Source organism: Rosa chinensis, chromosome 7 (assembly GCF_002994745.2).
Source record: "Rosa chinensis cultivar Old Blush chromosome 7, RchiOBHm-V2, whole genome shotgun sequence".
NCBI classification, from domain to species: Eukaryota; Viridiplantae; Streptophyta; class Magnoliopsida; order Rosales; family Rosaceae; genus Rosa; species Rosa chinensis.
The window spans coordinates 33,895,923-33,921,055 of NC_037094.1; the positions used below are offsets into that span (position 1 = coordinate 33,895,923).

Here is a 25,133-nt window from a genome sequence, read left to right on the forward strand (position 1 = left end):
TTACTTGTACTACAGACTCTTCTCTGTGTTTGTGTCGTTTACTCCTTAAAACAAAAAACTAGAGACACAGACAGACAGAGTCCAATTCTCTCCTCGACAGAGTCCAATTCTCTCCTCTCATTATCTTCTTCTTCTTATGCTCTGAGTCAGTCAGTTTCATCCCATTTCAACTTCCCCCACAAGCACTTGAATCCAAAATCAGACTCAATGGGTTGTCTCGAAACCCCTTTTTGCCATCTGGGTCTGCATTGAACTCTTAAAACAGAGAATATATATTTTATTTCTGGCTTGGATTGTTTTCTATGGCCTGAAGCAAGGAACCAGTAATGGGGACACTTTTCTGAACCAGTCCTTCTCAGAAACTGGTTAAGATTTGTTTTCATGGAGGTCTTAGTTTTTTAGATGGTAGTGTTGACCCTTTTTGAATTTGGACGAGTCAGTTCTTGGTCATGGCTCGCCGTCATGGATGGGAACTCCCTGCTCACACTTTTCAGGTCCATAAATATATATTGGCTTGGCTCTTAATCTTTGTTCTGAATGTGGTTTTGAAATGTGTTTAGATTTTCATTTCGTGTATGTTGGTTGATAATAATATACTTCTGTGCATTCTGTGTTTTCTGTATTTTAGTTGTCAAAATTACTAAATTATATGTGTTTAGGCCTGTGCTTCTTTTGCTTTTGGTCCCCCTGTCTCCCACAATCACTTTTGTAACAGTTTGAAGAACTTGCACCAATTGGAGTACCAATTGCATTAAATTCTGCATCCACGCGAAAAAAAAGAAGCAACTGACTTCTTTTGTTAATCCCATTCTAATTCTGATCTAACTTATGCATGAATTATTCATCAAATTAAACAAGCCATAGTATCAGGTTTCATAAGATGGTAGCATGTGAGTTGTCTCTAGGAGGATTGAAGTTTAGTTGTTTCAAGTTGAACTTGAAACATAACTGAGATAAACACTGATAAAAATATAAATGGAAAATGGGGACTGTTGAAGCATCAGTGATAAGTCAAAGGTAAATGTATTGTGGTGTGCTTTTAGTAGGTAGCCAACCAGATTTGAATCGACAAGTTTGTAGTACCCAAATTATTACCGTGGTTTCTTACGTCCATGTTTTGTGAAGATTTGAGAGCCTGTTTGATTGTATTAGGCCTTCCTGACAATACTATACTCACTCCAATTATTCTTTCTGATGTGCACAGGTCGTGGCTATAACCGTTTTTTTCTTGCTAACGGTTGCATATTATGCCTTCTTTGCTCCCTTTCTTGGAAATGACATCTATGAGTATGTGGCAATTGGTGTATATTCTGCGTTGGTAAGCTAAATAGTGCCTTAAAATCTTACACTCCATCGGTTAGCTCTTCTTATCATTGTCTAATATCCTAGTCTCGATTTTCAGGTGTTTTCTGTATTCATACTTTATGTTCGGTGTACAGCAATTGATCCTGCTGATTCTGGAATACTACTTGAAGCTGACAAGACATTTTCCCACAAAGAAAACAATAACACAGGTATTCCTGGTTAGTGTATGAAATTGAATTTATATCTCTAAAGCTTGCATTAAAGTACACATTGGGGCCAAAAACAGGTTTATGATCTCACACTGAATATGAGGTCCATCATGTAATTGGGACAATGGTAATTTTTTAAGGACATTGGATACATAAAGATGATAAGGTAACCACCCTTGCTTGTGGAAAATAGTATAGTTCCATGGTCTGTTGGACACTACAAACAAATAAATAGGTTCCACCTATATAAATCATAACTTCCTTTTTGGTGTAATCGATCAGATAGGATGTTAATTGTTCACCTACCTGAGTGAAGTTAAAAATAATACTCATTCCATCAATCAGTGCACGGCAGCGTAAGCTGTAGATGTTAGCAACTCCTTATGACTTTGTCCTCTGGACTTTATGATTGAACCTTATGTGCTTTTATTAGGGAACATTTCATTCAGTTATGGAGGACAAGTGGACAGCCATGGTGCAAGTTGGTGCTCAAAAGTTGGAGGTTTCTTCTGTGGTTGTCTTGTAAGAGAAGATTGCCGCAAACGTGAAGATCTCTTGCAATTACAGCAGCAATCTGGAGAGGATCCTCTCTTCTGCACTTTGTGCAATGCTGAGGTACAAGATTTCTAGATAAGTTTGCATTTTTTATTTTCTCTTTGGAGTGCACTGGGATGTATACCTTGACATATGTGCTACCTACATGGGTGATTCATTGGGGGTTAATCCTCTGATTTAGTTGTAGACAAGGTTCAACTTTTCTGCTGCTGAAGGATTGCAGGAATTCTTGCCTCATTCTTCATGTTACAGAATACCAGTTACCTGATGTTCTACAGACTAAACCACAGAAGGGAAACATCATTACCAGGTCAACTGATGCTGTTATGTTCTTATGTAGGTCGGCAAGTTCAGCAAACATTGTAGAAGCTGTGATAAATGTGTTGATGGATTTGATCATCATTGTCGGGTAATTTCTAAATGTCGTACTATATATTAATCTCTGCCGCTTCATGGCCTCTTGTGTTATACTTGGGCGATTAGCCTATCTTCTATGACACACACCCTAGTGCTCAGTTTGCATTCTTAGTAACTTGTTCCTTAGCTATTTGAAGAGCATATCTATTTATTATGACATTGCTAACAGCACCAATGTCTTTCTTGCAGTGGCTAAATAATTGTGTGGGGAGGAAAAATTATATCACATTTGTGTCTCTTATGGCTGCAAGCCTTGTTTGGGTAAGGTCTTCAATATCTGCTTTTTAAACATTGTTTCACGTCTCTATGTCCAAACAAATTATTCTCTCATATGTCTGACGTTTGTGGATGTATGCCTCAGCTTATTGTTGAATGTGGTGTTGGTATTGCTGTCCTTGTTCGATGCTTTGCTGATAAAAATAGTATGAAAGGGCAGATAGCTGATAGGCTTGGAGTTGGTTTCTCTCAGCCCCCCTTTGCCACTGTGGTGGTATGTTTGCTGCCTTGTGTCTTTATCTTGTTTTACTTTTTACTCTCACACACTCTGTAGATTACAGGATTCTGTCAAATTCTGCCTCTAAAACGTTTATAATATTTGCAGGCCCTATGTACAGCTATTTCCTTCCTTGCCATTTATCCTCTGGCAGAGCTGTTCTTTTTCCACATAATTTTGATTCGAAAGGTAGGGTCACCCTCATAAATTACACCCCACCAGTTATACTGCACCAAAAATTAAAAACCATTGTTTCCGTGCAGGGTATTACAACCTATGAGTATGTCGTTGCGATGAGAACACAAAGTGAACCTCCTGGACCATCAGTGGATGGAGGCGATCAGCAAAGTATTGCATCTTCTCCAACAAGTTCAGCTGTGACTGCCATGAGTGGAAGAAGCTCTCTTGGAATGAATTTGCCATACAAAGGTGCTTGGTGCACCCCTCCAAGGATCTTTGTGGATCACCAGGTACTACTCTTTAGTAGGAAAGAAACTTTCACTAAAAGGAACAAGAGAATCAATACAAACCAATACAGTGGACAAGATATCCCCTGGAAAAGTTAGAGAACTCTATCGGTATGACCTACCTAAAAGAAAAACAATAAACCAGGACCACCACGTACTACCATTACATATTATTAATGATGTATATAGGAATCTTTTCAAGTACTAGTGCATTTACATATGAAAATTTGAAATTTGGTCAAACAAAATGGGGCTATCCGGATAAAATTTATCAACCAATAGCAGCCATTTTATCCCCCAGAAAATGAATTTTGAAAATGTTAGTTTTACTGACAATATAATTAATTGTGATGATATGCATAAACAAGAAATGGATATCTTCTGTGTGTGGTGACTAATGATTTTGTAAGACATTGGTTTCAAGCACAGCAGTGGGATCATATCGCAAGTTCCTTATAACCTTAATAAGGTTTAAATTGATTGTTTCATGGGTTCTCTAGATGCAGGATGAAATTATTCCACATTTGGAGCCAGGACGCTTACCATCGACACTGGATCCAGATGCAATACAGCAGCCTGATAAGGCAAAAAAATTACCCCAGCGTCCAGTCCGAATAAGTGCATGGAAGCTTGCTAAACTAGATGCTAATGAGGCAACCAAAGCAGCTGCCAAAGCTAGAGCATCATCATCTGTGCTTCGTCCAATTAGTTCTGAACATCATCCGTATGAAGCTGAATATGTATCGAGCAGTAATGTGAGTGGAAGAAGTAGTCCAACTAGTACTGATCAGGGGTTTAACAACAGAAACACTAGAACTGGGACATCAAAATTATCTCCTATGAGCTCATACCCACCTAGTCGTGCTAGCAGAGAAGATGTTGAAATTGGACGTTACGCTGGTAGTAACTTAAGCAGTCCTCATGTCTCTAGTCTCACCCCTTCTCCTCTAGAGCAGAAAACTTCAAACTTGGATCAGTTCAACCCCATTTATCAGTCATCAAATGATCAATCTCCATTGTCAGGAAAGCAAAGTGAAGCAAAGGTAAATGTAGGACAGATGCCTACAGAAAAAGGTAACTCAATTCTTCAAGGAAATGGGAGATCGTCAGTTTTTTGGGATCAAGAAGCGGGACGTTTTGTCTCATCTTCCAGATCTGGTGGTTCCTCCTCAGGAGCAGAGCTATTGTACACGGGACAATCCATATTTTTTGGTGGACCTGTTCTCAATGAACCACCCGCTAGAGGGACAAGGAATATTGGTTCACTGGCTTCCGAGCATGACAGAGGTTCTACATATCAACAGGGTAGATCACAGAGAGGTGGCCAGCTTCCCGTGTTTGTTCCAAGTGAGTCTGAGAAAAATCAGTTCTCTTCTAGATTGATTTGAGTAGTGTAACGAGAAACACTAGTCACCTTTCTTCATATATATAAAATTTGAGCCAGGATGTTTCTTCCAGTTTGATGTTACTAACCAAATACATGTGTTATTGTGTTATGTTGCTATCATAACATTGTTCCTTAACTAACTCCCCGCAAGGTAATTAAACTTGTAGTTGAATTTCTAATCATTTGCAGACCTGCATATATAAATTTCTTGAGATTGGTTAACATCTGTTAACTGGCATCAAGAGCAACAAAATATTTCCTCTCAATCTTTGAATTATATTTGTGGAAATGAAATTTTGTAATCATCAACATCAGTTTTTTTTTTTTTTTTTCTCCCACATACAATGCTCCCAAAATCCCAGCAGAGCGAGAGAGAGAGAGAGAGAGAGAGAGAGAGCAAACTGACCTGCCTGGCAACGCCGTCGTTTTGTACGAGTACTTCTGGGGCCAGGACGAGGACACGTGTTGGCTCATAGGTAGATGCTAGGCGGTGAGTTGCAAGGTGCCCCAACGCCGTCGTTTTGTACGAGTACTTCTGGGCCAGGACGAGGACACGTGTTGGCTCATAGGCTGGTGTTGTGCTCCAGAGGAAACCTTCCTTATAAACTAAGCTTATAATCCTCTTCTATATAAACTGAAGCCCTAAGTTTCTATAAACTATAGCCCTAAGTTTCCAAACCCATCAAAACCCCAGCTCGTCTTCTTTCCAGAAACAATTCTATCCATCAAAACCTAGCTACTCATCTTCTTTCCATAAACAAATCTTTCCGAAACCAAGAAAAGCAAGAGAAGATCGAGAAACATGCAGAAAGTATTTCCGATGGAGGAGAGCAGAGGCAATCAACTTCCTGGCGAGAGGTTCTGCCCCATGGAAGACGAACTAGTTCTCTTCTACCTCAAGCCCATGTTGAGCGGACAGATCGTGCCCGGCAGAAACCGCGTGGTGTTCGACTGCGACCTCTACGGTCACCAAGAACCTTGGGAGATATGGGAGGCCTTCAAGACCAAAAGACCACACGACTTGAGGCTCAACAAGGACATTTACTTCTTCACCCAACACAAGAAGATGAGTTCCACAGCCAAGCGCATACGCCGGAATGTTGGAAGTGGCACCTGGAAGGGCGACGACGCCGGCAAGCCAGTACGATCTGTTGAAACTGGTCGTGTTGTTGGCTTGAAGAAAAGATATACTTACAAGAACGATGACTCGGTTCACAACGGCTGTTGGATCTTATATGAGTTCTACCTTGATCAATCACTCAGAGACAATAAACAAAAGCTGGAAGACTATGTTCTTTGTCTACTACGAAAGAATGGTGAACCCAAAACCAAGATCGAAAAGAAAAGAAAGCAACGTGAAGAGGAAGGGGTTCTTGAAAACAATTATGCCTTTGATGATGGAGAAAAATCGAAAAGGGAGCAAGAAGAGTTGCTTGAGCCACAAGCGAAGCGGCAACGAACGGTGCCATCCATTGGTAATGCACCACTAACAATGCCATCAGAAGATGATGCTGCATTCGCAGCTGAACTAGAAGAGTCATTGGAATGCTTTGAAGATGATTTTGGCTTTGAAGGTGGGGAGAATGGTGGACTCCAACAATTAGCAGCCGAGGTGCAATCAGGCCGTTCATTTGTAGACGATCATGGAATATTTAATCCGCTGCCGGAGGAAGACTTTCTCTTGGCGGAAATGTTAGAAGAAATGGGTATGGTGAACATGGAAGAACTAGTTCTTATTAATGGTAAGAGTATTAATATAGATGTGGCAGCTGAAGAAAACGTGGAAAACAGCACCCTTCTCTCTGCTCCCACATCATCCATGTCTTTGGTGGAGGTCTCAAGTACTGTTGAGCAGACAGCTGATGAAGATTGGTCTGATTGGTTGGAGTCAATCAATTTTAATCCTGAGGAGAACAACTACCTTTTCAGTGAAATGCAATGGTGATCGTAGCTGATATTGGCATGAAAATTGCCTAGCTGTTTAAGATTAATTGACAACAATGTCAGTAAATTTTGTTTTAATTTGTTATATGTATGAACGCGTGGTACTCTTTCCTTTGGCCGGGTTTTGATCCCAATTGGATTTTACCCGGAAAAGGTTTTAACGAGGCCACATATATTTGCGTTCTCTCACTTTTGTAAGAAAGTCTAGTATTAATGAAATCTTCAGACCTTCATAAAAAACACTAGTCACCTTTCTTCATATATATAAAATTTGAGCCAGGATGTTTCTTCCAGTTTGATGTTACTAACCAAATACATGTGTTATTGTGTTATGTTGCTATCATAACATTGCTCCTTAACTAACTCCCCGCAAGGTAATTAAACTTGTAGTTGAATTTCTGATCATTTGCAGTTATATTAGTCATGTTCAAACAGTCGTTCCCTTATAAAAATACTGATTCAATTCGCTACACAGAGAAGTCACAGAAAACCCCAAGTCTGGTAAAAGTTCAAAATTATACAATCACATGCTTCATCTGCTATAAGAGAACTTCCATGCCTCTCACCTTCTATTTTCTGTGTCTTCCTTCCCTGCGCTTCTCTTCTTATGAACTGGCTCATCTCTCTCTTGTCTCGTCTGTCATCATCAGCAGATTTCTTACTGTAGTCTCTACCATCCCTCAAGCATGCACGTCTCTTTTTATAAAATTCATCGTCTCTCTTTTCTGAAGGGCTACCATTAGCTACACTTCTCTTCCTATATTCTCTATCCCTACTCCTTTCTGTGGGTCTATCACCATCTGCAGTTCTCTTTCTGAAATCTTCATTTCCCCTATGTGCCGTCATCTGCATATCTCTTTCCACTCTCCTGCAGGTCAATTTTATCATCCGTCTCTTCGTCTCTCTTTATGCTTCTCTCCATCACATTCTGCAGTACTCCTCCTCCTGTAATCTCCATCACGTCTTCTCTCTGCATAGATGCCATCATCTGTGTATCTCCTTCCACTCTCCCGTTGATCCAGCTTATCATCTGTGTCTCTTTGTCCCACCTTAGACTTTTCAGCATCCCTTCCCCTTTCAAAATCTCGATGACTTCTTCCACCGGATCGTCTTGATTCCTCTTCGTATCCTCTACTTCTGACACCGTGCCTTCAGTCCTCAGAACTCTGCCTATTCATCTTTTGGTTCTCGATTCGGTTATTTGGATCATGTCCTTGATGTCTCTTTTCTTGCCTTGGACTTTCTGGAGTGTCTCCATCAACTTTTCCTTTGTCAGTTAAATCCACTTCCTTCATTTGATTACTCTTACTCGTGGTTTTATGACAAATCAGGATGGTTAATAAAGGGGAACGAAATTTGTCACAAATACACCATCCAACATGAGTATTTTCAATTAACGTGTGCATGAATAGGGTGTAGTTTGCAAAAAAAAAGATGGAGTGCCTATTTCACCACCTTTAATAAATTCTAAGTATTGTGTTTAAGCCTGCTCCATTGGTGTCATGAACAATTATTCTAAACTCGAACTCAACCCGTTATCCAAACTCTACCAAGACATTGTTGCTGAGTAATAGAGAGATTGTTTCCTGTGTGGCCTTTATGCTCTAGTTAGCACGAGAGTTAAATTGTTTTGTCATTGAAATTTCAACATCCAATTTCTGATCATGAAGCAACAATATACTATCAAGGACAGAACAAACAAAACCAAGGAAAGTTAAAACAAGAACTTAATGTTTATTACTGCATTCTAGAATCCTTAATATGCATCACCGGACGCGACGGGCTTTCTCTTCCTGTCCTATTCCGAGTGATTTCTGTGCATTTGCTATACCTTCAGGATCTGCACACAAGAAACCACATTAAGCAGATTGGTTAATCATGAAGAAACCACATACATAGACTGATTGTTTAACCAATTATCAGCATGAAAGACGAGAAGTACCAGTGTCATGGCTAAACTACCTGTAAAAGTAACAGATATTTTTGCCAGAATAGTTATAAACTAGTTTTTAACCCAAAAAAAATAGTAATAAACTAGTTGTATCATGTTCTAATGAGTACAGATAGTCAGATACCCCAAAATGGACTGAAGGGGTAGTGTAAGCTACATCCTAGACTTCTACAAGTACCTAACTATAGCTAGAACTCATTCACAGAAAAAATTGGGTTTATTCTTTTCTTCTTTTTCTTCTTTTTTTTTTTTTCGCTTAAATAATGTTTCAACATCTTGGCACACACAAACACAATAAACAGATAAACTTACCAAAAAACTGGGTGAAAATGCGAGTGAAGAAGTTCAAGTTGCGGGAGACATTGTAAGCCATGGAAGCCGGAAGAGGTTTCACGATAGTATCAATGCTAAAAACTCGTTGAAGGAACTGCAAATTGAGAGGTTGTAAATCAAATCAGATTTCTATACAGAAAAATCAAATGAATCATGGATGCTAAATGCCAATAATAATAAAAACAGAGGGAAAAAAGTTCTAAAAGTCAGTAATTTTAAGAATAACTGAGCAGCTGTTAGATAGTCAATTCAACTTGAAGTCACTGTCTTCTAAATTACAAAACACTTCCAAAACACTATCAGAAGAGGTTTACCTAAAGACCAACTGTTTCAAACTTAGAGGAATTGTGTATGCAAGCTGATAAGTTGTCTTTTTTTTTTTTTTTTTTTGTTGAAAACACAAGATGACAAGTTAATCATAGAATATGTTTAGTGTTAAATGCAAAGTGTTTTGATTGCTCTGCAATTAGAACTGGGGGTGTAACTGTGAAAAATTGAGTGTCAAAATCACTCTCCTAAATTTGAAAACTGAGAAGTCTTGTCCACTCCAGTGTTTACAACTATTCAACTCCATATTATTCCTTCCTGAAGATATGAAGTTTGTGACTCGAAAAAAAAATGTTAATACCACTGTAAAACAATTACTCTCATTCCCAGAAAATATAATTCACCAAGTCTAGAGAGATGCCTAATACCAAGATTAGTCAGTAGAACCCCCCACACTCCAACAGAAATTTTATAAACTGCATACAGCTCCCGAACTAATCCAATACCTCCTCTGTAAAATATCCGACAAACAAACACATAAAAGCAGAATTTTACAGTCGTGGTATTCCTTCCTTATCTATTCCCGCTGCAGCATAAAGATCATCGGTGTCAAATTATACACTCTCCTAAGCCTCTAACATGTTTGCTCTAATCTGAAGTATATCAAAAGCACAGTAAAATGGAACGGGGTTCACTAAAGGAGATCTCATTCTACTAGTGGACATTCCATTGTCTCTTCAGAGAATCGATTTTTCGGCATAAAATCATCACTTGTTTCTGCATAATCCACCAGCGGCAGGCTTGTGGTCCGAAATTAACAAGAGTGCACAATCTCGTGCCTACAATTCATGTGTGAAATTTGACCCCACAACTTTCTGAGAGAATTTTCATTTTTCCCTCTACGAATTACAACTCTGACGAGCAAAACAGACAAAGCCTAGATAACATTGAATCGGTAATTCCGGAGAAATTGAGGGGTAAAAGTTGAAAGGAGGAAGTACCTGATAGTTACGTTGGAAGCTGTAGCGGAGCTCAGGGTCGATCTCAGTGAGAGAGTCGTCGTCGTCGTCTTGATAGTCCTGAGCGCGCTTGGTTTTCCTGCGAGGGACGTGCATGGTTGATTCCGCCCCCGCCTGCTGCCGTGTCACTTTCAGCTTCGCGTCGCTGAATTCTTCCTCCTCTTCTTGTACCCTCCACGGCGCTGACGCCATCAGCTCCTTCTTCGCCTTCGACATCTCTCTCTCTCTCTCTCTCTCTCTCAAGCAAGTAGCAACCACGAAGAAGAAGAAGAAGATAGGGGTATATGGCTCGGTTTAAGGGGTCCAGCCGGGTCAAGCGACGACGTCGTTTCGGTGGTTTTCCAATGCAAAATGAAAACGTCGTCGTATTAGTGTACCACGGTCCAAACGGCGTCGTATAAAGGGAACGTTGAATTTAAACACCGCAGCCCCTCTCTCTCTCCCACATACAGTTGAAGCTTTGAATCTTCTCCTTCTCCAAATCTGGTCTTCTTCTTCTTCTAAGCCTGACGAGTGAGGTCAGACAGCAACACACCCAGGTATGGTGTCTTGATTTATTTATTTATTATTATTTTTTTTCTCTTCGGATTTTGGAGTTGTGAATTGATAACTCAGTGACTGTTGGATACCTAGGGTTTTTTTTTCTTTGCTCCCTCCCTCTTAAACTGTGTCGATTTTGCTCTTCTCTTTTCATATTGCTGATTCGAAGGTTATGTTATGCTCACATTATTTTTTTGCTTCTTCTTGTTTATACCCTGTTACATGTTCTTATTGTAAATACTGATTTTGGGTCTTTGATACAGTTAGGTTGATATTAAGGTTTTAGTTCTTGCAATTAAGTCCAAGAATTGGCCAAAAATAAATAAATAAACTAGTTTTATTTTCAAGAATTGAATGCTGCAGGATGCCAGGATTCGTTACAATCAATATCTGAATGTGGAGTTTATCCCACATTGGCCTGTCCGCAATACTCATAAGGAAGTAGGCGGGCATATATTTGCTTAATCAGTGGAAATAATTGATTTTGGTATCATGCACATTGTGTATGTCCCTCACATGCCATTTAGGAGACTTGTCTGGGGCGTAATATGTGATCTCCTTTTCTTTCCTTTTCATGAGTATTCCAGGCAGATTGTCTGTCTTCTCATGCCGCTTAAAAACTGGCATGATCTTGCTTGAAAGTCTTCTAATATATGTGTAATGTTTATGAAAAATAAAATGTGTACACTTAATGCAATAATAAATTTGGAAACTACAAGTAGCATCTTACTTTAAATATTAGAACGTAGAATCTAAACAACAATGGAAAGGGTAAGGTTCTGGGAAGAGAAATGGGTGGTAGGGGAAGCAGCTTTTGTCATTTGTTTCCTCGGCCATATATTATCTAGGGTTTAGGGTTACCGGATAATAGTTTAGCTTTCCATTTGTTATGTAGTTCAGATTTCTGGCTTTCTGCTTCCCAGTGTCTTTGCTTTTTATGACTTTCTGGTATAGCCTGTGTTTCATATTGGATTTCTTATGAACTCAATTATGTACTTTATCCTTGTCTAAAAGACATGTTGGCTCCTATCACCAAAGGAAAAAACTTATACAAACACCAGTGATATGTATCAAGCAATTCTATACTACAGTAGTTACAATACTCAGGACAGAAAGTGCATCGGGCATGTTCAAAATGTTAGTTATATATTGTTGGTCTTAAATGTTAGGTCTACAAATGGTCTAACATAAGTATCATAGCGGTTGTTGAAGGGAGGGAGGTTTAGTTCTAGATAATAATGATATGTAGGAAGCCAGTGGGAGATATGACCTAGGAATAATATTATTGCAAAAGTGGTTGTAGCCAGTCACCAAACCAATCACAGCCATCAAGGCTATCAATTCCAATTCCAAACCCAATAAAGCACTGCTTCACTTTACATGCATATGCCAACCGTACTTGCACCTTACAGTTATCAGCTTGGGTGACACAACAGTTGATGTTGTACTGAATTTTTCTAAAAGATGATTGCTTTGGAGGAAGGAACAGTATTTTCCTAGATTAGTTAGTGATCTTCGTGTACTTTCATTTTGTAAGAAAATTAAAGAGTAATTCCTGTGGCGCATTACAGAATATTTTCATTTTTTCATTTGCAGACAATACATAGAGGTTTCCCTGTGGTGGTATTTATCCATTTTGTTTTCCTCTGTTAATTGTTGCATCTATTTTTATTTTTTTCCTTCTTTCTGGAGGTGAGGGGTTATAACAGGACCTGTTCTTAAGTTACTTTCATGAGGTCTCTCATATTATACTATAAACTGCACACATTCTATGCGTGTGAATGTGTGATAAAGGAAAGAGAAAAAATAAGGTAGAAGGAAGCCACCTGCAGAGACTAAATTATGGGGATTACCTTAATTTATTTTACTAGATTTAATATACTTTAGAGTATCTAAGTTGAAAAGGTATAACTGGAAGTCTTTGGCAAAAGAGGTTAACAAAGCCTCATCTGTATATGGTATAGATGGTTAATGGTGTTTATTTACGTATTAGGTTATTAACTATTATAGTCCTCTTGATTAAATGACCATATTTAGTCAATTAGTCATCTTACCAGGGTATTGCTCTTTTAATTTCTAATAAAGCAGCAGACCGCCACTGAGTTCCAGCCAACTGATTTTCTCTTATACCCAATAGTACACATGATAGATTAGTAATATGGTCCTAGTTGATTAAATGGAGGGAAATTATGGCTATATACAGTAATTCCAGTTGATTACCATGGACTTGTAGATGGTACCAGCTTCTTTTTCTTTGTGAAGAGTTATATACAATAAAATTTCATGATTGAATTGGTTACATAGTCAATTATTTATGTCTTGGAGTATGTTTATTGCATAGATTTATTAGTTGAAGAATTTTAATTTAAAAAACCCATTGTTATGTTTAGTTCCATTGTTTGACGTTTGTTTAAATTTTTGTAGGAATTGAAGGACTGTCCCAGCGAACCAAGAATGGACAGCATACCCGAAGAATGGAAATCTCTCTTCCCAATCTCATCAGTCTTCCAGCCTCCACTTCTCATTTCAAACCCTTCAATATTGGGTCCTCTAATCTTCAACCCAAAACCCAACAGCACTACTCTCCTTTTCTCTTGCCCCACTCTCCTGCCACCTCTCACTCCTTTACCTCATCTCTCTCTACCTCGTTTCCTCTTGACCTCCTCACCAGAATCTGCTCCTCTTCCCTCTACCTCTTCCTCCATAGCCTCCTTCTTGGGCCCTCATCAGTACAAAAATGACGTTCTTTCCTCTTTCCGAAACCGTCTCGAATTCCTTCAATGCCCACAAACTAACATTATTCTTATATTTTTCCCTACCGGTGAGAATTCTGACCAAGTTGGGTTGTTCGAGCTGGTATTAAAAGAATTGACTTTTGACGTTAAAGATTACAATCTCACTACGAGGTGTCAGTTCAAATACCAGATTTTAAGGATTTCTGTGAATCCCCTTCCTAGCTTATCCAATTTAAGAGGTAATGGTCCTGTTAACATTGGATATTTATTGGCTTCAACTTTGTACTCTGTGCATTGGTTTATTGTAGAGGTTGGAGATTTTGGTCCAAATTCATGTAGTGTTAGGTTAGTGTATTTGGGTGGTAGGGTCTTCAAGGCTTGCTGTGTTGTACATGCGTGTTGGAGTCCGCATGTGCAGGAAGAGAGTGTGGTTTTGTTAGAGAATGGTGCTTTATTCTTGTTTGATTTGGAATCTCGTCTAGACAACGATATTTCAAATACATATTTTAAAGGGACCAGATTGAAAGTCCCTTGGGACAATAATGGTTATGGTAGTTCTGGAAATTATAAGTGGTTGAGTTGTGAGTTCAGTTGGCATCCTAGAGTTTTGATTGTTGCACGTTCAGATGCAATTTTCTTAGTTGATTTGAGGTTCAATGAATGTAGTGTGACTTGTTTGATGAAGATTGAGATGTTGCATATGTATGCCCCGATTGAAAAGGAGCAGTTCCGTGTGCTTTCAACGACTAGTTCTGATAGTTTTCACTTTGTTTTGGCTTCCGACAGTTTGTTACTTCTTTGTGATGTGCGCAAGCCATTGATGCCGGTGTTGCAATGGGCTCATAGCATCGACAAAGCAAGCTATATTGATGTTTTTAGACTGTCAGAATTGAGGTCATACTCGAAGGATGACACATATAAATGGCCTTCGGATTCTGGTTTTTGCATTATCTTGGGTTCATTTTGGAATTGTGAGTTCAATATCTTTTCCTATGGACCTTCCCTCCCAATGCCAATTGGATCAGTAGCTTCAAAAATAATGGAGCTTAGAAAATCCTTTTATGCCTGGGAGCTCCCTTCAGATCTTTTACTGTCTAGTCAGGAATGCCATTGTGGAAATTGTCTTGTAAGAGAAGAGTTTTTAAAAGATGCGCTTCCTAAGTGGATTGATTGGCAGCGCAAAAAAGAGATAGTGCTGGGCTTCGGTATTGTAAACAAAGACTTGTCTTCTCTGCTTTCTGAACCAGATGAATTTGGTGGTTTTACACTGATAAGGCTAATGTCCTCAGGAAAGCTAGAATTACAGAGATATAGTGCATCTTGGGATTCTATAAAAGAAGTAGAAGAATCACATGGGGAGTTGCTGCATTTTAAGGATCATTTGCTCTACTCCCTCGAACATGAGGAATACAAATTTCCTAGGAGATTTAAGTACCTTGAACTTGACTACCTCTGTAGTTATCTAAATGGCAATCTTGATGAAGTCTTGGATGCAAAAATAAAAAAGCCCTCTAAGGTTCCTCAAGGGAATGAACTTTTTAGCCCAGAATTTCATGAAATATTATGCAAGAAGTTACATGAATGCGGTTTTGGTCAGTTAAGATCATTTCCTGCTATTACAATTGTTTTAAATGACATCAGCTTGCCAGCAAGCATACATGAAGTTGTTTTGAGGAGATTGTGGTCGGAGTTACCCATGGAGCTTCTGCAATTGGCTTTTTCTAACTATCCTGAAATTCTTGAAGTGCTTGTGAACAAAAAGAGGGTGGCTTTGGAATTCCCTGCTGTACCAGACCTATCTCAGTTGCCTCCTTTCATTTTAAGGAGGCCTAGGAAGCCGTTTTGCCGCAGCAATAAGTGGTCAAAGAAAGTGCAACCTGGTGAAGGCCTTGTGGGTCCGGTACTTCCTCTTCCTCTGTTGCTTACACTTCATGAATTTCGTAATGGGTGTCCAAATTCAGAGGAACAATCAGGCAGATTTTCAGTAGAGGCAGAGCTTAGCCGCAGCTGTGATGAGGTCATGCGGGTTGCCAGCGAAATGGCTGTTTCCAATTCTGATAAAGAGGTTCTTGATGATCAAGTGACTTCCCTTGCTAATGATGGAGAAGAGAAATGGTGCGACTCTCAAAGGTCAAAACCTTTCTTTTTATATCAGCCGGTTGCAGCTAGAGGCATTTCAACCTGTCGTAGACAGGGAAAATCTCTTTATAAGAATGACAGGTTTGACACCTTGATTTCTAAAGTGTCAGAGAAGAAGCAAACATCCAATGACATTAGCGATAGCGTTGGACCAGAACTCTTTGATGATCTTTGCCCTGTGGAATTGAGATTTGATGCTTGTCCCATGAAGTTTGAGTCGAAGGAACTGAGGGAATATAATATATTGAAGAGGCAATTCTTAGAATGGCAAAATAGGTTTGACTTGTATAAAGACTTCCGCTCTCGGATTGAATCAAAATCTAATATATGATTCATTGATCTTTTTTTTTTCCCCAGAATTATTTTGCCTTTTGATTTTCTTAGATTCATTATTCAAGATGAGCAGAAGAATTCTCCAAGTGGGGATGTTAACAATGCCGGAAGCGTTGAGGGTTCACATGTACAGGTAACAGGATACATCCAAAGGATGTTTATTACATTTCAAAAATAGAACCTTTTTTTCTCACATTCATAAATATGAAGTTGATATGAAGTTGATTTCAGATATTTTTGTAATCATGACTTGTATGGAACTTTGGACGGGATTTATAGTTAAAACCAACTCATGTTTCTATTTTTTTTGTGTGTGAGATCAAAAGGCCTAACAAATTACAATCTCAACGTATATAATTCTAATTCTAGGACTTTTCAAAAGTCATCAAGCAAGTTAGGAATAAGTTAAATAACTTATGGAGGGGATGCTCCATGAATTGAGCTTCAATCTCTGCATCCAAACCAGCTGTGGCGAGAATGTCACCCTAAAAAAAAAAAAAAGAAACAAATGTTTTCATGAAGTTGTTAATTTGGGCTCTTCTTCTTTTCTTTTTTCCCATGGTCTGGAGTATAAGTGCCAAAGTTTAAACAATCTCGAACGTTCATCGAAGTTCTTTGGACGTTCGATGGAATTCTTTGACGGTGTATTTGGATAAAGAAATAACAAACTGTGAGATTTAAATGAAAATGCGGGAATTCATAATATATAAACATTAATTATCTCGTTTAATATTCTCAACCTGAAAATTTAAAATTTCTCTGAAGGAATTGATTGTCCGAAATTCAAAATTGTATCAATTTTGTATGTCGACCACTTTGATAATCAGGCATTCAGGCTAACCATAAACTATCCTACGTTTCAAGTTTTCTATTTATGGTAATGGCAAACAAGAAATTAAACACCCGTAACATGGTTGTCTTGGAATCCATTAGCAAAGAACAACCAGGAGCCGCCAGCTGTTTGATGGCTAGCCTTCCCTTACAAAAACCAAAGAGAGAAAAACTCACCATAATTAAGCACAAACCCGGATTTCTAGTACTCTTTTTTTCTTCTGTATCATAATCATCGTGATTGATGATGATGATCACGATGATTCTTAGCTAAATTAGTGATCTCTTTTCTTTGTCATTGTTCTTTAATAACAATAAGGGCCAATTTGTTGAGATTGATTGAGGCGTGGCTGGTCGGGTTCAAAAATGGCCGGTGGTGGTGGCGCAGGCAGCAGAGAGCTTGATCAGACGCCGACGTGGGCTGTCGCCGGTGTCTGCTTCCTCATCATTCTTATTTCCATAATTTTGGAAAAGGTTCTTCACCTGGTCGGACATGTACGTAATAAACAAAATGTTTTTGCATGTTGATTTTGTCTTTTCATTTGAATTGTGTATGCATGCATGGTTTACGTTCCTTTTAATTTGCTGGTTTCAGTGGTTTGAACGTAGAAAAAAAGCCGGTTTGCTTGAAGCTCTGGAGATAGTTAAAGCAGGTGATCGAGTAGTTCTTTTTAGATGAATTTTTTTTATTCTTTTCTATTACATTTCTGTTTTTGTTTCTAATTGTTCTTTTGTTGTTGGATTGCAGAGCTTATGGTTTTGGGATTCATTTCTTTGCTACTGACATTTGGGCAAGCGTACATCGCTAAAAGGTGCATTCCTGAACACTATGCAGATACAATGTTGCCCTGTCCTTACAGAAACGGCCCTGATGATCACGGTGGTGGTGACAAAGGTGGTGACAAAGGTGGTGGAGGAGGAGGTCATCGCAGGCTTTTATGGTATGAGCAGGAGCGCAGAATTTTAGCTGCTGGTAGCTCTGGCCACGCCTGTGCAGAGGTAATTAAGTAATACCAACGATAAAACATCTTATGATCAGTTGTTTGATACATAATTCATTCTGCTACAATTATTATTGTATATGATCATATTTTATGTTTTATTATTCCTCTAAGACTGTGATAAGAAACCAAAAAAATCAATACAAATTGCTCATAAGTTCATTTTAGGACTTATATCATCAATTGAGTCATCATATGTTTAAATCCCTCGTATAAACACATATGAAAAAAAAAAAAAAAGTCTCAGAGAGAGAGAGAGAGAGTACCACATCTTTGCTGGTCCGCCGTCGAAAGATGACCGGAGAGCGGATATCTAGCTGGGTTGGGTTTGGCCTGAGAACGGGTCAGTAGATTTTCGGTTCTCCAGCAGTAGCTTTTCAGTTTCTTGATATTACTTTTTTGGTTCATCCACAATAGTTGTTCGAAAGATACCAATAATGTACTTTTCAAAAGGTTTTGTGAGTGACAGTAGATTTTTTGGAAAATAAAAATAACTTTTCAATTAGTCGATAGTATATAGCTTTTCCAAAAATGGTCGTCACTTTTCCGACGGATAACAATGACTTTTCTGTGAAATGACAGTAAAAGTTAGATTTTTCCATTGTAGCTTTCTGGTTCTTCAACAGAACTTTTGGTATCGTCAGAAATAGCTTTTTTGTTCGTTGGCTTTTCAATTAATGATAGCAGTTGTTTGGACACAATGGCTTTTAAGTAAATAACGGAAATTAAACATGAGGTGGCATTTTTAATGCTACATGGCTTTTCTGGAAATTCTACATGGATTCTGAAAATAAGTAATAACGCTACTGTTTGCCTAATCGTAATATTGTGTACTGCATGGGGTGCAGGGAGAAGTGCCGCTTATCTCTATAAATGGATTACATCAGTTGCACATCTTCATCTTCTTCTTAGCAGTATTTCACGTTATATATGGTGCCATAACCATGACACTAGGAAGATTAAAGGTCAGTATGCTCATTTCTGATTTGGTTTTCTTGTGTTTCTGAGTCAATTCAATTTTCCTAGAGGTTTCTCAACTTGTGATGAAATCCCTTCATGTGCCCAGATTCGTAGGTGGAAGCAGTGGGAACGAGAAGCTGTAAATGATAGTGAATTCAATGGTAAATCATTGGACACTAGAAGCTCAATATACTACTGCGAGCAAATTTTTATTGCTGCCTATACGGATACTTGTCTGCATTTAGTGCTGAATTGGAGTTCCTATTTTGAACAGATCCTACGAAATTCAGGCTTACTCACGAGACCTCATTTGTGAGAGACCACACAAGATGTTGGACAAAAACACGATTCACCTTCTACTTAGTAAGAATTCTGCTATTAATTCCTCTGTTCCAATTCGTTTGAGAGTTTGAAACTACTAATTAATTTGTATAAGTTACTGCTTTGAACCTCTGGAGTTGGAGTTGCTAGACTTTCTCTTCACTATTGTCTGGTTCTTGAATATTCAAACTTTTTTTTCACTTTTCAGGTATGCTTTTTCCGACAATTCTTTAGGTCTGTTCGTAGGGCTGATTTCTTGACCATGCGGCACGGATTCGTCACTGTGAGTTTCATTGGTTGATTATGACAGAATCTTCATCTGATAGTGGTATCTTTAGCTGACTGTATGGTCTGTTATTATAGGTTCATTTAGCACCTGGAAGCAACTTTGATTTTCAAAAATATATCAAGAGATCATTAGAAGATGACTTTAAGGTAGTTGTGGGAATCAGGTATATATTATTGCCAACCTTTTCTTTTTCATGTTTCCGCAAGTTTTTTAGCAAGTTTTGTTCTATCCATAAGGTAGTTATGTCATATCTCATGAAGATGACTGTATGCTTTTTGCTAACCATTCTGATGATACTGGCAGTCCACTGTTATGGACTACGATGACGCTTTATTTGCTTCTCAATGTTCATGGTGATTAACTCTTGTTCTGTTTCCTTTTTCCTATAACTGAGTTGACCTTTTCTTTTATCATTATATTTGATGTTGTGTTATTTACTCAAGGTTTCTTTCATTTCAGGATGGGAGGCTATGTTTGTCCTGTCCATACTTCCTCTAGTTGTAAGAACTTTACTAGAAAAGTCCTGCTTATGTTCAATCTAATAATATTGTTCTAAAAGAGTACTGACATTTGTATTGGTTGAAGATAATCTTAGCTGTTGGAACAAAGCTGCAAGGAATTATAACACAAATGGCACTTGAAATCCAAGAAAGACATGCTGTGGTGCAAGGGATACCTCTGGTGCAAGTCACTGATAAGCATTTTTGGTTTAGCTGGCCGGAGCTAGTGCTTTATTTGATCCATTTTGTCCTGTTTCAGGTAGACTAGCCTCCTCTTTTTTCTCAGACACCAATTTGTCCCTGCTATTATGATTTCTGATATTTTCGGTCATCTGATTGTTTATATTTCCATGTCCAGAATGCCTTTGAGATAACACATTTCTTTTGGATATGGGTAATAACAACTAAATCCAAGAACCTCTTTTGAATTCATTGTAGTTATTTATATGTCACTGCTGGAGTTCTAATTGCTTTCTGGTGAATCCTAATGCAGTATGAGTTCGGGATCAGGTCTTGTTTCCATGAGAACTTCAATCTTACATTGGTCAGAGTTGGTCTTGGGTATGTCTTTTCCTTTTCCCTTTTACTGATACAGATACATTTTTTTTATTATATTCGAGTAAAGCATGGGATCCTACATGGAAGTTTTTATGAACACATTATTCCCTGCTAGATTATATGATCATCATCATAAACATATACTTTGTTGTTCCTATACCGTGCTTTGACACATGCCTTATGATCAGGGTTGCCGTCCAGTTTATGTGCAGCTACATCACACTTCCGCTATATGCATTGGTTACACAGGTACAATCACTAAACATTCAAGGCACTTTTTATTTTCTGATACTGTGGAATTGAACTTATAAGAATTTTAAATCAAGATCTTTTATTTAATTAAGCTGTTATAGCATAGGCAAACAATAAAATGAGACTCTAAATGAAAGTAGGCTAATCCGCCCGTAACAATTCTCTTTGATTGAGCCTATTTTTATTCTGAGAATGGCATGTAAGCATCTGAACCCTTGCTTCTTCTGTTATGCATTTCATTGTTTCTTAATTTCCATTTTGTGAACGTACAGATGGGTTCAACAATGAAGAAGTCAATCTTTGATGAACAAACTAACAAGGCCTTAAAGAAATGGCAAAAGAATGCTCAAAAGAAGAATAAGCATGAGGGCTCGCATAAAACAACTAAACAAAAACTGGGTGGACAGTCAGCAAATCCTCAGAGTGACATGGAAACAGAGGGATCAAATCCACGACAATCGGCAAACATCATGGCCAGTGTCGACGTTCAAGGCAAGAATGACCTACTAACAGGACCGTGATTATGGTGATTCTGGCACTGAAGGTGGGAGAAGATGTTGAGGAAATGTTGCAATTGAGGGAAGGACCTTCCATATGTTTCCTTGTTTGTGACAGTATGTAAACGTACACATGAAATTGCAATTGACGAAATTAATTAGCATGAACTGAATCTTCTGCAAATACCAGGCCAGCAAACTGTTTCACAAACTAACATCAGCTTGAAATTATGTGGTGAAGAGATATCTCCTTCTTCCTTATTTTTGGCCAACGATATCTTCTTCTTCTTCCCATGTAATACTACATCTTCACAGTTTTGTTATAATACTAGAGACCAAATTCCACAATATGGATTCTTATTCTTTGCAGTGTATCTTCTGTATTCTCTGCAATTCTCATTCAAAGTAAATTTTAACTGTAGAAATCGAGAAATTTCATTGAATTTATTTCATTTCAATATCAGTTTGATGCTTGTGAATGAAGTGAACACAGAATATATTATTGGAGCTAGGTTTTGTAGGTAGTACTGTTGGGGGAATGAGATACAAGATGGTAAGGTATATATTTTGGCGCTTAGCATCTCTAGCAATACCATACAGATTTTAGCCACAACCAGAGCTACTCACTTAATGGACAGTTTTTGAAGAATTATAAGAGAAAAGTAAATAATCAAACTGTAACTTTCCCTCTCTCTTGAATCGCCATATTCTCTATCAAACCTCCTCTCTACTAGTAAGCGACTATTACTCGAGTCAAACTCATCACCGCCACTTATAGTAGGAATAGACAAAACGGTCGTGGGCGTCTGGGATTGGACATTGGAGTTTGGAGATGCATTTTTTTTGGTCAAAATCAGTGATACAAGAATGGGCATTATTGTAACTTTAACCATCCGAAATGGATAGGGATATGGTTGGTATTAAGGGACCCATAAAATGTTGGCACCAGAGTCTGTTACTCCAAGTTTCCAACGGCCATGGCATCATCAATAAGGTGCTTGCAGTTGCACCCCCAAATCCAGTTCACCGCTTCAACTTGGAAACCCAGTAACAGTAGGAGAAGCCAAGTCCAAGTAGTCAAGGCAGAGCAGCAAAATGAAGCAGCCATTTCAAGACGATCATGCGCCAATATTCTCATCACTTGGCTGCCGGCTTTGACCCTCATTTCGGCGTCTCCGCCGTCGTCGGAGGCCAGAGAGAGACGCAACAGGAAAGTCATCCCTCTTGAGGACTACAGTACTACCCGTAATTATTTACTCACTTAACTCTCTGTGTCTCTTCTTTACTTGTGTGTGTATCATTGTCTAAAGAGGCTTGTGAATGCTTGATGTCCGATGGTTGCTTCTGTTTTTTTGCATTGGGATTTTGATTTTGATTTCAGGTTTTCTTTTACTGAATGTAAATAAAAGTTACCCGATTCTTGATTCTCTGTTGATTGTGAAGGGTAATTTTCCAGAGTAGTATGTTCATGGAAAATTTGGTCCCATTGAGCATGCGATGTATTGTACACCAAACAAAAGAAAGCAAAAAACAAGAGAAATTATTGGCGATCGTAATACATTGGATGCAGTGCTCAGGTCACAATTTCGTCTCTAGTATAATGTGGAGTAATTAGGTCTTATTTTTTTGTCAGTCATATACGTAATGTAGTGCTCAAGTCAAGTGAAACTTTAGTTGTGTTGTTCTCCATTTAAAGTTATTACCTTGGGACAATTTATGTTATTTTGATGACTAATCGTGTATGTTGCTAGCTCTGAAGATTGTGGGAAGGCATCGGTGGGATTTGTTAGTACTAGTTGAATTTAACCCCTATTTCCTTTCTGCTATCTCAGCAGCTGATGGATTGAAATATTATGATTTGGTTGAGGGAAAGGGTCCAGTAGCTGAGAAAGGATCAACAGTTCAGGTTTTTAATTTCTCTCAATCAAGTTATAGCAAGAATATATCTCTAATGCAAGTAGAAAGATGTTTCTGTTTTCATGTCTTTTGACATATACATACATGTATCGTATGTGCAGTTGATAAGTTATTATGTTATTCGTTTCCAACTTACACGGTTAATACTGCAACCCCAATATTGATCCAAATAAGCCTAATTAGGCTGTTAATGCTAAGAATGTGCGTGCTTAACCTGTCCATGTTTGAAATTTTGACTTATACTTCACAATTGCAGGTTCACTTTGATTGCCTATATCGTGGGATTACCGCTGTATCAAGCAGGGAATCTAAAATCTTGGCTGGAAATCGTATTATTGCCCAGGTTCTCTCACCCTACTTTTGAGGATGTGTTAACCCTTTTGATTGTTCATGCGCTACCTCTTTCCAACCAAACCAACTAGCTAGCTTTTCATAAGGTAATTTCTGATTGATGAATGAATTGCTAAGGCACAGTTCCTTCTTTTCTATTAGCCATACGTCTTCAAAGTTGGCGCTACTCCAGGGAAGGAACGAAAGCGAGAGTTTGTGGACAACGCAAATGGTCTATTTTCTGCACAAGCTGCACCAAAACCCCCACGAGCAATGTACTCGGTAACTGAAGGGATGAAAGTAGGGGGGAAGGTGATGGCCTTCTCTTTTATTTTGATACATATATACATACAGAGAACAGCTATAGCAATGTCTTATCTATGTCTTGCTGAAATCATTTGTCCATTTAGTTTCGGAAATCTTCATTCCCATTTTGATACTGTACATTTCCTTTCCTTCCTCTCTCCTGTCAACTTGTAAGCTCCTTCATCATCATTTTCTGGTCTCCTTGCAGCGAACTGTGATTGTTCCTCCAGAGGCTGGATATGGCCCAAAGGGCATGAATGAGATTCCTGTAAGCCACTTCAATCATCATTGTTTTGCTGGTTATAATGCTTTGGTTTCTTTACTAATTCTGACTCAAGACTTAATATGGGCCTATATATAATTTTTTTACACATTTTTGTCAGTAATTTTATATGGCTGTGGTACTGTTATCTTTTAATATGTTTCTTGCATCAAATCTTTCTTAATTCAGGAAAAGAAAATCATTGGATCATCCGAAAAGCGAACATGTTTCTAACCTTAGAAGTTAGAACTAGTCTTGGCATAGTCCGCCTTTACTCATGTTACAAAGCTTATTGATTCCATTACTGGTGCAATTCACATGATGTATTGTATAAACATGTTTAAATTTGATATTCGTATATGCATTCTGGTACATAACATTGATACACCATAAGTAGGGTATGGAATTTTCACAAAATACATTTGCTGCAGCCTGGAGCAACGTTTGAGCTAAATCTGGAGCTTTTGCAGCTGAATCCACCTTCAAGAGAGTGAGCAGCCTGATACAGGATGTGACAAGATCATGGTAATTAACTTCCGCATCATGACATCTCTTCATTTTTTAGTGTAAGAAGAGGCTGTGTTGGAACAACCTTATTCAGAGAGAAGTTTTGATCCTGAAAGATTCTTTTTTGTACCTAATAGAAAGATGGCAAAAAGCCGAATGTATCTGCATTTGCTGTATGCTGTTCAGATAGGCAATTTGACATTTGTATGCAACAGATTTTATCAGTGTGCAACTGTGCATTTTACCATTACTGTCATCAATGAAGTGAAAGATTTTGTTTTGGCATGTACAGTTGACAGACTTTTTTTAGTATATGCTCTTTACCCTTTGAAACAAGCAGAGCAGGTTTTTTTCTTTCAAAAGAACGGCTTATTTTGTCAGCAAGTATAATTCCTCTTCTTTCTTTTTTTTATTCATTTGGTTGAAGAGCAAGTACGGTTTGGTAATTCGGATAATTTGCTTTCCTTAGTTTTACCTCTGTAGTGGAGAAGGGCTGGTGAGCTACACA

The 25,133-nt window shown here is 38.4% G+C and overlaps 6 protein-coding genes across 8 annotated transcripts; 5 read left to right on the top strand and 1 right to left on the bottom strand.

Moving 5' to 3' along the window:
• Nucleotides 1-5,012, top strand: LOC112175644 (protein S-acyltransferase 21). The gene is made up of 10 exons (XM_024313352.2): nucleotides 1-494; nucleotides 1,205-1,318; nucleotides 1,403-1,514; nucleotides 1,948-2,129; nucleotides 2,410-2,478; nucleotides 2,676-2,747; nucleotides 2,848-2,976; nucleotides 3,088-3,168; nucleotides 3,243-3,449; nucleotides 3,947-5,012. The coding sequence occupies exons 1-10, from the start codon at nucleotides 450-452 to the stop codon at nucleotides 4,832-4,834; spliced, it is 1,899 nt and encodes a 632-aa protein (XP_024169120.1). The 5' UTR covers nucleotides 1-449; the 3' UTR covers nucleotides 4,835-5,012.
• A 641-nt stretch (nucleotides 5,013-5,653) lies between these two features.
• Nucleotides 5,654-6,778, top strand: LOC112177809 (NAC domain-containing protein 67-like). The gene has a single exon (XM_024316062.1). The coding sequence runs from the start codon at nucleotides 5,654-5,656 to the stop codon at nucleotides 6,776-6,778; it is 1,125 nt and encodes a 374-aa protein (XP_024171830.1).
• Nucleotides 6,779-8,366: 1,588 nt separating this feature from the next.
• LOC112176884 lies at nucleotides 8,367-10,610 on the bottom strand. Its single transcript, XM_024314985.2, has 3 exons — nucleotides 10,330-10,610; nucleotides 9,041-9,155; nucleotides 8,367-8,617 (listed from the first exon to the last, which is right to left on the bottom strand). Exons 1-3 carry the CDS (start codon nucleotides 10,561-10,563, stop codon nucleotides 8,544-8,546), a joined length of 423 nt encoding a protein of 140 aa, XP_024170753.1. The 5' UTR covers nucleotides 10,564-10,610; the 3' UTR covers nucleotides 8,367-8,543.
• Nucleotides 10,611-10,746: 136 nt separating this feature from the next.
• Nucleotides 10,747-16,118, top strand: LOC112176883. Of its 2 annotated transcripts, none has more exons than XM_024314983.2 (2): nucleotides 10,747-10,886; nucleotides 13,312-16,118. In XM_024314983.2, the coding sequence occupies exon 2, from the start codon at nucleotides 13,342-13,344 to the stop codon at nucleotides 16,090-16,092; it is 2,751 nt and encodes a 916-aa protein (XP_024170751.1). In that variant the 5' UTR covers nucleotides 10,747-10,886; nucleotides 13,312-13,341; the 3' UTR covers nucleotides 16,093-16,118. The 2 variants fall into 2 exon arrangements, with proteins under 2 accessions (XP_024170751.1, XP_024170752.1); XM_024314984.2 differs by lacking the exon at nucleotides 10,747-10,886 and having other exon boundaries at nucleotides 13,723-13,861; nucleotides 14,409-16,118.
• Nucleotides 16,119-17,097: 979 nt separating this feature from the next.
• On the top strand, nucleotides 17,098-21,651 carry LOC112177810 (MLO-like protein 9). Its single transcript, XM_024316063.2, has 15 exons — nucleotides 17,098-17,420; nucleotides 17,521-17,578; nucleotides 17,674-17,924; nucleotides 18,775-18,891; nucleotides 18,993-19,047; nucleotides 19,161-19,249; nucleotides 19,416-19,490; nucleotides 19,571-19,659; nucleotides 19,800-19,849; nucleotides 19,956-19,996; nucleotides 20,082-20,255; nucleotides 20,355-20,390; nucleotides 20,490-20,557; nucleotides 20,743-20,803; nucleotides 21,079-21,651. Exons 1-15 carry the CDS (start codon nucleotides 17,292-17,294, stop codon nucleotides 21,325-21,327), a joined length of 1,542 nt encoding a protein of 513 aa, XP_024171831.1. The 5' UTR covers nucleotides 17,098-17,291; the 3' UTR covers nucleotides 21,328-21,651.
• Nucleotides 21,652-22,240: 589 nt separating this feature from the next.
• On the top strand, nucleotides 22,241-24,910 carry LOC112175669 (peptidyl-prolyl cis-trans isomerase FKBP18, chloroplastic). 2 transcript variants are annotated; one of them, XM_024313380.2, is made up of 6 exons: nucleotides 22,241-22,548; nucleotides 23,136-23,209; nucleotides 23,477-23,563; nucleotides 23,713-23,862; nucleotides 24,065-24,124; nucleotides 24,550-24,910. In XM_024313380.2, exons 1-6 carry the CDS (start codon nucleotides 22,281-22,283, stop codon nucleotides 24,610-24,612), a joined length of 702 nt encoding a protein of 233 aa, XP_024169148.1. In that variant the 5' UTR covers nucleotides 22,241-22,280; the 3' UTR covers nucleotides 24,613-24,910. The 2 variants fall into 2 exon arrangements, with proteins under 2 accessions (XP_024169148.1, XP_040367590.1); XM_040511656.1 differs by having other exon boundaries at nucleotides 23,139-23,209.
• Nucleotides 24,911-25,133: the final 223 nt, after the last annotated feature.

What these genes read in the sequence shown, in the direction of transcription:
- LOC112175644 (XM_024313352.2), top strand. Translation starts at nt 450, where the DNA reads ATGGCTCGCCGTCATGGATGGGAACTCCCTGCTCACACTTTTCAG. An exon ending in TCCCTGCTCACACTTTTCAG is followed by an intron (nt 495 to 1,204) that starts GTCCATAAATAT and finishes TGATGTGCACAG; the next exon opens with GTCGTGGCTATAACCGTTTT. An exon ending in GGATCTTTGTGGATCACCAG is followed by an intron (nt 3,450 to 3,946) that starts GTACTACTCTTT and finishes TGGGTTCTCTAG; the next exon opens with ATGCAGGATGAAATTATTCC.
- LOC112175669 (XM_024313380.2), top strand. Translation starts at nt 22,281, where the DNA reads ATGGCATCATCAATAAGGTGCTTGCAGTTGCACCCCCAAATCCAGTTC. An exon ending in GAAATCGTATTATTGCCCAG is followed by an intron (nt 23,564 to 23,712) that starts GTTCTCTCACCC and finishes CTTTTCTATTAG; the next exon opens with CCATACGTCTTCAAAGTTGG. An exon ending in AGGGCATGAATGAGATTCCT is followed by an intron (nt 24,125 to 24,549) that starts GTAAGCCACTTC and finishes CATTTGCTGCAG; the next exon opens with CCTGGAGCAACGTTTGAGCT.
- LOC112176884 (XM_024314985.2), bottom strand. Translation starts at nt 10,563, where the DNA reads ATGTCGAAGGCGAAGAAGGAGCTGATGGCGTCAGCGCCGTGGAGGGTA. An exon ending in GCTTCCAACGTAACTATCAG is followed by an intron (nt 9,156 to 10,329) that starts GTACTTCCTCCT and finishes CTCAATTTGCAG; the next exon opens with TTCCTTCAACGAGTTTTTAG. An exon ending in CATTTTCACCCAGTTTTTTG is followed by an intron (nt 8,618 to 9,040) that starts GTAAGTTTATCT and finishes TCTTGTGTGCAG; the next exon opens with ATCCTGAAGGTATAGCAAAT.
- LOC112176883 (XM_024314983.2), top strand. Translation starts at nt 13,342, where the DNA reads ATGGACAGCATACCCGAAGAATGGAAATCTCTCTTCCCAATCTCATCA.
- LOC112177810 (XM_024316063.2), top strand. Translation starts at nt 17,292, where the DNA reads ATGGCCGGTGGTGGTGGCGCAGGCAGCAGAGAGCTTGATCAGACGCCG. An exon ending in TCTGGAGATAGTTAAAGCAG is followed by an intron (nt 17,579 to 17,673) that starts GTGATCGAGTAG and finishes GTTGGATTGCAG; the next exon opens with AGCTTATGGTTTTGGGATTC. An exon ending in TGCGGCACGGATTCGTCACT is followed by an intron (nt 19,491 to 19,570) that starts GTGAGTTTCATT and finishes CTGTTATTATAG; the next exon opens with GTTCATTTAGCACCTGGAAG.
- LOC112177809 (XM_024316062.1), top strand. Translation starts at nt 5,654, where the DNA reads ATGGAGGAGAGCAGAGGCAATCAACTTCCTGGCGAGAGGTTCTGCCCC.